At 45.7% G+C, this 10,761-nt stretch overlaps 1 protein-coding gene across 4 annotated transcripts in view; it reads left to right on the forward strand.

The window, feature by feature from the left end:
- The window catches only part of LOC6501640 (RNA-binding protein 208), a 66,393-nt gene that overhangs the window by 49,352 nt on the left and 6,280 nt on the right, over positions 1-10,761 (forward strand). For all 4 annotated transcript variants that reach the window (XM_032456240.2, XM_032456239.2, XM_001955625.4 and 1 more), the window contains 6 exons: positions 1,681-1,768; positions 4,018-4,093; positions 4,385-4,481; positions 8,956-9,145; positions 9,259-9,648; positions 10,230-10,383. In XM_032456240.2, coding sequence (XP_032312131.1) covers positions 1,681-1,768; positions 4,018-4,093; positions 4,385-4,481; positions 8,956-9,145; positions 9,259-9,648; positions 10,230-10,383 — 995 coding nt within the window. The remainder of the gene's footprint in view (positions 1-1,680; positions 1,769-4,017; positions 4,094-4,384; positions 4,482-8,955; positions 9,146-9,258; positions 9,649-10,229; positions 10,384-10,761) is intronic.

Here is a 10,761-nt window from a genome sequence, read left to right on the forward strand (position 1 = left end):
CCGCAGTCAGGTCGTGGGGCTTCCACTTGCTCAGCAGCTACCTTGCCACCTCCTTGCCACCCCCTGCATCTTGCCATGTCTCCATCAGTTCCGCTGGCTCTGGGAAATTCCTTTTAATATTTATTTAACACAAAAGCTTTCCGCATTTCGCATTTTGCTTGGCTGCGACCACGACGACGTTGCCGTTAATTTTTCGCTTTGCTTTTCATTTTCGCAAAATTACCGGAAATGTTAATTTCTGCACGTGCAGCAGGCAAGGACACCGGTCGAAGGCGACAGGGGGCTGGTAATGGGAGGAGGTGGGTGGCAGGAGGCAGGACCGCCCTTTAGCCGCGCCCATCGGCGCTGTCAGCCTCGAATGTTGTCGTCGTCGTAGTCGTCGTCGTCAGTGGGCCCCAGCTGAATAGTGCTAATTATTTAGGGTAAGACTTCTCTGCCACTGTTTGTGAGGGGTGGCTGGGTTGGCTGGAGGTTGTGAGGTTGGGAGGTTAGTGGGGCGACTGGGGTGGTGGGGATAACCCCCGAAAAAATACACCCATTGCATTGGCCCTTAACCCATTACCACCCCACGTGCGTCGCCGAGCTGGCTTCGCCTTTGCCAAGTCTTGGCTCAAACCGAACCGGCTGACACAAGAGCGCACGAAGGACAACGTCGAGAAGCCCCGTTCCCGACGCCCCTCCTGGCTTTAGTCGAGGCGCCCCCCTTTTGTCTACTACCCGCACAGTCGCGACTTTTTTCTGTGCCAAAGAGACAAAGCACACAAAAATAATAATAAATGATTTCAATTCGTGCGAGTGTGTGTGTGTTTGCTTTGCATGGGAGCCCTACACTGAAAATAATCTAAAAACTAAATCCAATTTATAGTAAATGTGTTTTTCATTTAGTGGCATAGTCGCGGATATACACGGACCTAATTAAGGGTTAAAAAATGAGTAATTTGTAAGAGTGTATGAGGTTGGGGCTGCTGCACCTCGGGAGGACGCTGGTTGGGTGGCTGGGCTTTGTGAGGGTGGGATGTGCCATCACCCACTGCACTTGTGTTTGTGCAGCTTGCATAACAGCGAACGGCTTTGAGTTTGTGCATGTGTACATGATGTTTGGCTAGATGATGGGGCCTGAAGATTCGAGCGTGCAAAGTTTACTTAGATGAATGGGTTAATTAGTATTAATGGGGACGTTCTCCACGAGCCAGAGTGGGCGAGCACAAAAGACGCACAGTTGCAAAGTTTTCCACGACGTTTTTGAAAACTAATACCGAGTCGGTTGAGGACAACTTGGCAAGTTTTGTCATTCCCAACCCGACCCATCCCAACCCATTCCATCTTTGAACTCATCAATCTGCTCGACTCTCCTTTGTGATTTCAATTAACTTATCTCTGCTTATGCAGCATAAAATGATATATGAAAAACTTGTTCCTTTCAGCCTTCGTATGCCTTTTTTTTTTGTGATTGTGTATATGCATTAAAGCGACAGCTTCAACGCTGGCAATAAATTGCGAAATAAAAGCGCATGACTTGGGATTCTCTTTTGATTTGCGTTTTTATCTGGCGCATATTTTGTGCGACTCACGATGCGCCAGCGGCAACCCTTCTTCATATGCTTCCACGAAAGTCTCCCTCCAAAGTATCCCCAATACTCATACTTTCTTCTCGAATTTCTTTCTTTCTTTTTTTTGCAGAACAATTCCACATCTTTGTCGGCGACTTGAGCTCAGAAATTGAAACTCAGCAATTGCGCGAAGCGTTCACACCATTCGGCGAAATCTCGTAAGTATTAAAATGCAAATTTTCCATTTGCCAGTTAACTTGGAATTGCCTTCACACCGCCACCCCCGTCCACGGATTTTACCATTTCCCATTCAGCAGCTTTTATTTCTCCTTTCTTCGTTACAGTTCCGTTCCCCCTTTCGTTATTTTTTGTGCGACAATTTTTCTGTCACACATTCTCTGATTATTGGCAAGCGCGTGGGTGTGTGGGCATGTGGACTTGTGGGAGGTGGGCATAAAAAATTCATAACCGAGCGGCAACAAAAAAATGAATTTATGCAAATGCCACTTTGGCCGAACTCTTTTCGCTGTCTGTAAAACCGGGCCATTCAAATATTTAAGTTGCTATTTTTCGGCATGAAAAGGCAAAGTCACTATCCTCTCGGTCCCAAGCGCCCAAAAAACCTCATCCCATCAGCCCCCACTCCACTCTTGGCAACGACAGCATCAAAAACTTGGCTTAATTAACTTCTGTTTAATCGCAAAGTTTTGAGTCAAAATGTTAGTCCGTCTCTTGGGAGCAGCCCCTCCTGCGCTGCGGCCTGGTCCTCCAAAGAAGATGGCCCCGCGGCATCTTATCAGAAATTACGTCAAAGTATTTGATTTTTGGATTTGCCGCCTATTTAGCCCGCCGCCGCCGCCGCTTCGCCAGTCAATCAAGCAATCTGCTCATCTCCAGGGCCCTCCCGCCGGCCAATTTAAATTTTAATAATCTGAAAATCATTCTAATGACTGGGCTAAGGGGTTGCTCCGATTCGCTAATGAGCTGGCCATGTTTTGGATCAGTTGCTGAACGAAATCTCTGCAGCACGACATGAATTTCAGCCATCGATTGGCACCTGGCTGATAGCTATCGCTGACATCATTATCACCGATATCCCGACAAAAGTGAGCCCACGTCGCCGGCTGATTATCTTTTTAGAGAGTGGGGGAGAGCGGTTGAGGACACAGAGGCGCAAAAAAAAAAAACCAGAAGGGAAAAATAAAACAGTGCCGGCTTAAAGAACTTTATTTGTGGGCCGAGTCGATCTGCCAGCCGACATGTCAAAACGCTTAACGCCCCAAAGTCGGCAGGATTCGGTCGTGCGGCTCCTGGGGATCAAGATGTCCTGCCCCCGCAGGACCCTCCCTCTCGGTAGCTGTCAAAACTTTTATGCGTGCCTGGCGTTGTTTGCCCTTTTTTTCGTATATATTTTTTTGGGGCATTGTTGCCTGGTTTTGGCATTATGCTTGGGACTCTGCTTTGGGCGCATTTTTGTTTCGTTTTGTTAAATGCGCGGCGCGTGTGAATATTTAATAAGTCGCCTGCCTTGCTTCTGCCACAGAAAGTCAAAGCAAAGAGAGAAGCCCAAGCCCCAACGGGTCTCCCGGCATTTTACTTATAATAATCATAAAAAAAAAAGTTGCCGGACAGCGTCGCCAAGTTCGCCGCCGCTGTGGTTTATGCTTCATAAATGAAAAGTAAACTGCCGGTCCGGGGGTAATTGCCAAAGTTTCCTGGCAGTCCGGTTTAGTGCGGTGTCGAGGCCCCAATTGTCCAAATGAGAAGTCGTACTACTGCTGGGGGAAATCAATTTGGGCCCCAGAGTCGGAAGTCTACCAATTGGCAGAAGTGCCCCAAATGAGAAAGTCTTTTACGTTAATGATTGTACCATAGTTCTATGCTATTCGTTTCGCTTTGATTCGATTCGATCTGGGCATGGCTTTCAGTTTGATTACGGATAGAAATCGCGGAAGATCAACACCGTGGTCGGAGAATAAAAATCCATCAAAACTTTTCCCTTATCTTAAAGCCCGATGAGTTGTTTAAGCTGCGTGGCTTCTTGGCATCTCCAATCCCTCAATCTCGGCTGCAAATCTCCCCCGGTTCTGCGGCTGGCCAAACTGTAAGATAAATAAAAACTTTCCAGCATCGGGTCAGATTTCTAATTTCCGAATTACAAGAGGCCACGCCCACGCCTGCCCAAGTCAGACACACGCATTGAAAATATATTTGTATTTTGGACTCGAACGGAAATATTTGAACACGTCGGCCAGACCGTGCTGAAGACAGAGTCCTCGTCCCCTGCCCCGGGAGATGTCTTTATTAAGAATTTGCATAAATTTTAAAGTTTTCCAGCACTTCCGTTCGCAGCGAGGGTGGCCGCAGAATTATTCGAGTCCTAAGAGGACTACAGTTGCACAACTTTAATGTTTACATTTCGTGCTTTTGTTGCTTAAATATATTTATTTTGCTTTTCTCTTTGCAGCGACTGTCGCGTGGTTCGCGATCCACAGACCTTGAAGTCGAAGGGCTATGGTTTTGTGTCCTTCATCAAGAAATCGGTAAGTACTGCCACTGGCATTAGCATATTTAAGTGCATATTTATGCAGTCGTGCGCAGGCTCTTATTCTGATTTCGATTTAACACGTAGCGAAAAGTCTTAGTTATTTAAAATTATAATTTATTTTTTTTTTGAATATTCTTTAATCTTTTTTTATTTGTTTCAATATTTTCTTTGTGTTTGTAGAATATTTAGGTTTAAAATATTAAATCCTGTTTGTTAATTCGCTCTGTGTATATATTTTTTCAATTCTGGTCCTGACCGTGTCTCTGTCTTCATTATCGCCCTGCAGGAAGCCGAGAGCGCCATTACGGCCATGAATGGCCAGTGGCTTGGCTCCCGTTCAATTCGCACGAATTGGGCCACACGGAAACCGCCGGCGAGTAAAGGTAAGGAAATCATGAGTGTCACCCCAGCCGGCAGGCCAGCTGAGTTTCCGGTGTGCGTACACTCCGGAGCACCAGCTCCGGACTCAAACGGTTACTGTTGTTGCTACTGTTGCTTTTGCCTTTGCTGGCAGCAGGCGCGTCGTTCTTATTACAGGAAATTATGGCAATGAATGCCAAAGGTAGCCTGACACAGGCACAATGCCAGGGTCGAATGTGAGTCTGCGAAGGTAGGAAGTTTATGGCAGGGGTGTGGAGCTTGTGGAGACGGTAAAGAGCCGGGAAACCGCTTGCTATTTATAAACGTCGCACAAATTTTCTGCCAGATTATGTTTTCTTAATATTTGTCCTTTCTTAACCGCACGCGCCTAATTTCCGTAATGGGCTGTACCCAATTTGGTTTAAACTTTTTCAATTAGTCGTCGGCTACAGAGCGCCGAGTCGCCGCCGCCGCTGCCGACCCAAAAATATAAAAACCATCTAGAGGCATTCAATTAGGACACGGCAAATCAATTTTCATTTAGTCCCGGGGTCTGGGTCTGGGCCTGGGCCACGCCCCCGTCCTGGTCGCCGTCGATTTATGGCCATGGCTCCTTGTCAACCGCATAGATATCCGGCCATAACCGTAACTATATACTTAGAGCCGGGCGTAATCATTATTAACAGCGGACAAACATGCGCGGGGTTTTCCGCTCGTCGTTTGTCTTCCATAAATCAAAACTTAACGCATATTTGCATGTTTTAACATAATTTTTATTTGTTAGACAGAGAGTGGGAGGGCATCGATGGTGGTTAGCATGGAGGTGCTTGGAGGAGCGGGAAAATCAGATAAATAAATTTTGCCAACACGAAACTATTATTATAAAAGGCAAACACACACCCCCACACACACTGACACAACACACTCGCATAATACAAATGGGGTAAATTTTCATGGTTATACAAGAAACATTTGGCATTCTTTAAGGCCCCCACACAGACAAACACTCGGAAAAGTGGAAAACTAGCTGGAGTCAAGGTGGAATTTATCGTGCAGAGGCCCGAAAATTGTTGAAGGGTTCCTTTCGCATTCCGGGTAGTCGGAATATATGTATGTTATATTTTCCCTTTGCATTTATATTGTTGTCATAAAAAACGCCTATGAAAGCTTAAGCGTATTTTTATTGGTCGCATTGTTTATTTGACTATGTCACGGTTTTGTCTGCTCTATTCTATTTGCCGGTTTCGGGAGGCAGGCCAAATTACTTGGCGGTAGTTGGGGATCCTGTAATACAAGTTATTATTAGCAATTTGACAGCGAAATAATTTTGATTTTTTGATCGCTTCGAGGGCTGAATCAGCAGAAAAGAAATCGAAGGGCCAGCCGGCTGTGAGAGCCTGAAGGGCTGTTCGCTGAAGGGTTTTTATATCCCGCTCACATATGCACGATATAGGAATCGGAGGGGCACTAAAAGGACCAAAAGGGGTAGGTCCTGGATTTTACGGCCAGCCTAGTTGTTGCTGCTGTTGCGACTGTTGGACGAACTTTACGATTTGTAGCACTCAACTCATTTCGCATTTGGCATTCGCATTACTTCATGTTTTACGCAGCCACTTTGCTCGATTCTTTTGGCAATCCAACTGAGTTGGCCCGGCATTTTTATGTTTTAAGCAGGCTGCACATTTTATGTCCGTCCGCGTTTAGTGAGCCACTCATGTGTCTCTGTGTGTGCGCCCAGTGCGCTATTGTTGCAAAAGATTTACGATCCGGCGCAATTGCGCATTTTACAGTTGTGACAATTTTGGCGACGCTTTGCAATTTCGTGCCCGGCTAAAAGTTTCCCCTTTTTTTTGGGCGGTAAGGGGCTTTATAACAAACGCATTTGGCGCGGCCCCTTTTTTATTGTCCCTTCGAAAGGAAAAGCAGCCGTGGCCAAAGTTTCTTCAAAGTTCTTCTACCTTTGCCGAGCCACTCCGGCCTATATCAATGCATGCCCATAAATAAGGCCCCAAATACCTGTGAGCTCATTATGGTAATAACTTAATTAACCAGAAACAATATGCCGACGACGACGAGGACGACAAAAGCAGCATACAAAGACAACGCTGTTGTATGACAAATTTCTTTGGCGAAACTATTTGACTTTTGACTTGGTAGTGGTGACTTGTGGGCGAGTTCGCAGGAAAATAATTTCGGAAGTTGGAGTTACTTGGCCTCGTTACCTGGTTGACGCAATAAATCAAGATTTTATGCAGAGTTGCGCACAATTAAGTAAAAGTTTAAATGCCTCAGTGAGTTTTTATAGTAGAGGAAAGACTGGAGTCATGTTTTCATACCACCCCACTTGCTTATGCTGGCCTTTGTATCGATTAGACTTCGGCAAGAACGCAACTTTTTTATTTTCTTCAAAATTAGCACATGACCACGCCCATGCGGTACGTCACACCCCAAAAACACGCCCCTGCTGAAGGAGCAGTTCCATGCATATTAATTACTTTTAAATTTCCTCAAGTGCCTGCCTGGCGACGTCCTCGAGGCTCGTGTTGTTCGCAATGCCGACGCTGCGTGTAAAAATGTGAATTATTTATGTTAATGATTCGGTGATTATTTCATGATTTAGTTTTACATGCCTATAATTGCTCATTAAAATTTCAAATCGTCGCCGGCCAAAATGAGAGCACCTGCCGGCCGAAAGTATTTGCCCCCATAATGGAATGGCCCTTGGGCTGACCAGACTCCAATTATGTGTGTCTGCCCCCCGAGAATGGGACCAGATTGGAACCAGCCGGGAATGGAACCGGAATGCAATCGCCGGGGCTTGTCGTAGACAAAAATGTGCGATAATTATGGCCACGCTCCCGCAACTCATACAGTTGCAGTTTAACGGCATCGCGGGCTTTAATTTGCCGCGGACATGAAACCAAGTTGGCCAAGTTAACCAGCCCTCAAGGCTAAGCACGTTGGAATATGTGAGCCGGTCCTCATTTGGTTGCATTTTCAAAATTTAATTACACGTATTTAAAAGCGTAAAAAAGAAATTAGAGAAAACAAAAAGTGGAAATAATAATACGAGGAGGGCTGAAGGTACCGAACACAGGCACAGTCACAAAGCAATGTGAAAATTAGTGAAACATGGCGCTCGAAAGTATGCAACGCTGGGTTAGTTTTGTTCTTGTGTGTGTGTACGTGAACGCCAGGACCTCTTAGTACGTGTGTGAGTGTGCGTGGCCGAAGCGCATACATTTGTGGCAAAAGCTTTCAAAAGTATTTGCGAGCTTGTTAGTTTTTCGTGTTTTCGGTGCACCCTCGCCACGGAGCTTTGATTGTTGTTCCTGGCCAGATGCGTGTATGTGAGTGATTCCATTTCGAGTACGATTGTGTGTGTGTGCGAGTACTTGTTGTGTGGGTAGGTAGGGGTGTGCAGCAGCTGTGTACAGTAATCCTGTTGCATGTCATTGAGCCATATTTTTGTGTTTTCTTTGGCATGTTCGCTGCGCAGGCAAAATAAAAAACAGCCCCACACAAATCTAGACATCCTGCAATGGCATTTTGATGGCATGCCAGGAGGGCGGGGGCACTGAGTAGCGCCATTAACGGGCCATGTTAAGTAGCCTTCTGCAATTGCGCCCGGGTCCTTTAGATAGGCCAATCAACTTTCGATCTATGCTACCGAGTACTGGTCATTATGGGTTATAGACCATAGGCGCCACTTATCCCCAAAAGCCGAACAATGCGTGGAAATGTTCCTGAGCTAAACAAAGACATAAACACGCAAAGCCAACATTATTTTTAAAAGTGCAAATTTAGTTTTAACCTCAAAGGAAGTAATTAGTGTAACTTTTGCATACAAATACGTGCATACATGTCGTATACGTAACGACAGCAGCAGCAGCAACAGCAGTAGCAGAAACAGCAACAACAATCAGGACAACGACAACGACATTATGGGGGGGAAGCGGTTAAATAAAGTGTGTGTATATTGTACAGTGAGTGCAAAAAGCATAGCGACAATAAAATGGCATACGAGCATACGAAATATGTATATCCACCAAATACGTATAATAAAAAATGCAATAACAACCGCAACAATTTTAAATATTCAACTGCAACAACAAGAAATCAACGGTAAATGGTGTTGCACACCCCCCTCCACCCATATATAGCATGGCAGGACTTTACGTGTGTGTATAGTGTACACGTATAGGAACCGCACACACACAAGCATATTGACTAAGTGCATGCGGTTATTTTAATTACCAAAACGTTGCCGAGGCCCAGTCGGGCAGCTCTCGTTGCTGGCGTTGTTGCGGGTAAATCCGTTAATTAATTTGCATATTAATCATGCAGTTGGTGAATAAAAAAGGGGACATACAGAAAAAACTGCCACCCATAAATGGTCGTTCCAGGCGGCAACATTAAAATGAAATCCATCAAATGACTGTGTAACATTTGGTTTTCTTACACAATTTTTTTTGTGTTTTCTTCCCTCACCCGCAGAGAACATCAAGCCATTGACCTTCGACGAGGTCTACAATCAGAGCAGTCCCTCCAATTGCACCGTTTATGTGGGCGGAGTCAATAGCGCCCTCACAGCCCTCAGCGAGGAGGTGCTCCAGAAGACATTCGCCCCCTATGGAGCGATACAGGAGATCCGTGTCTTCAAGGATAAGGGCTATGCCTTTGTGCGGTAAGTGATACTACTTTATAAGAGTTTAACCATAACATTATTAAAAATAAAATAATAAAACTTTACTATAAAATAGATAATAATTTTTTCGTTTTTTTTATTATTTTCAACAGTTTCTCTACCAAGGAGGCAGCCACCCATGCTATTGTCGGTGTCCACAACACGGAAATCAACGCCCAGCCTGTGAAGTGCTCCTGGGGCAAGGAGAGTGGCGATCCAAATAACGCCCAGACCATCGCCACCCAGGCACTCAACTCGGCCGCCGCCGCCGCTGCAGGATTCCCGTATGGAGTGGGCGCCGCCGCTGCTGCCGCCGCCTACGGTCAACAGCTAGCCGCCACGGGATGCTGGTACTCGCCGACGCCCACCTACCCGGCCTCCTCGGCAACGGCGGCTGCTGTGACCCCGGCAGCCAATGCAGCTGCCGTGCAGAATCAGTTCCTGCAGGGCATCCAGGGATACCACTTTAGCCAGTACGCTGGATACCAGCAGGGCTACATGGGGTGAGTTGGGTCAAAAGTGCGCTGAGGGGATTGGCTTAATTTTATTAGGTGATTTGGCTCAAAGGCAAATGTGCAGCAGACGAAAGGTCCTCTAAAAAACTTCTTGTGTACTTTTTCCAATGGCTGAACCACCGCTGGGGATCGCCAGCAAACAAACAAAAAACAATAGCAGTGCCAACGACAGCATGACGGATGGGTGAATTCATTTGCTAATTGCAAAAGTTTTTCCTTTGCACCGTCGTCCTTCTGCGGCCGTTTGAAATACATTTCCGGATCCGTCGGCCTGTCAACATAACGTGATATTTGCAACGCAGTCGCGTAAATTTTGTTTTCCGCTTCCTCACTCATTTCACTTTGGGCATTCAGGATCCTTTTGTCTTGCCAATCCAGCCTTAATTCTACGGTTGCGGCATGCAACACCATTCTGGAAATATATGTTGCAAATATGTCATTACAGTGAGCCAAAAAACTTATTTGTTTATTGTTTGGAAAAGTTTTATAGGAGCTATAAGCATAATATTTTTTTAAAGCCAATTTCTTTCTGTGTTCTTATGTGTGGATATGTTTGATTTTATTTCCAGCATGGGCGTACAGATTCCTGCCACCTGGCAAGGCGTCACCCAGGCACAGATCTCTCCTGCCCAGCAACTGGCAACGGGCGTGGCCGGGACCGCCATCCCGCAGGCCGCCGGTGTGGTCGCCTATCCGATACAGCAGTTCCAAGTGAGCCCACAGGTATGCAATCCAGACTCAGACACTCAGATACAGATACCCATACAGTTGCAAATGCAGATTTAAACACAGATACACTCATGAACGCTGCCCGCTATATTGAAACATTTTTCGTGCATCTCCCTCCGTTTGTTGAAAGTTTTGAATGTATTTTGGATTATTTTACACACTTCTCGATTTCGGTTCGTTAGTGTTTACCTGGCAGCTGAGTGCCATGGTATCTGTAAAACTCGTATTTTCGGCCACTTTCAAAATATTGCATCGCCGTTCGAATGCCTTTGCTTGATAATGTTATTCTTTTGCATTTGAATATCGAATGTGGACAGGGCTAGTTCAAAGCACTCATATTCATGCATGTTTTTGATTGAATAGTATTTTAAG

The sequence above is a fragment of the Drosophila ananassae genome, chromosome 2L (genome assembly GCF_017639315.1).
Source record: "Drosophila ananassae strain 14024-0371.13 chromosome 2L, ASM1763931v2, whole genome shotgun sequence".
Lineage (NCBI taxonomy): Eukaryota > Metazoa > Arthropoda > Insecta > Diptera > Drosophilidae > Drosophila > Drosophila ananassae.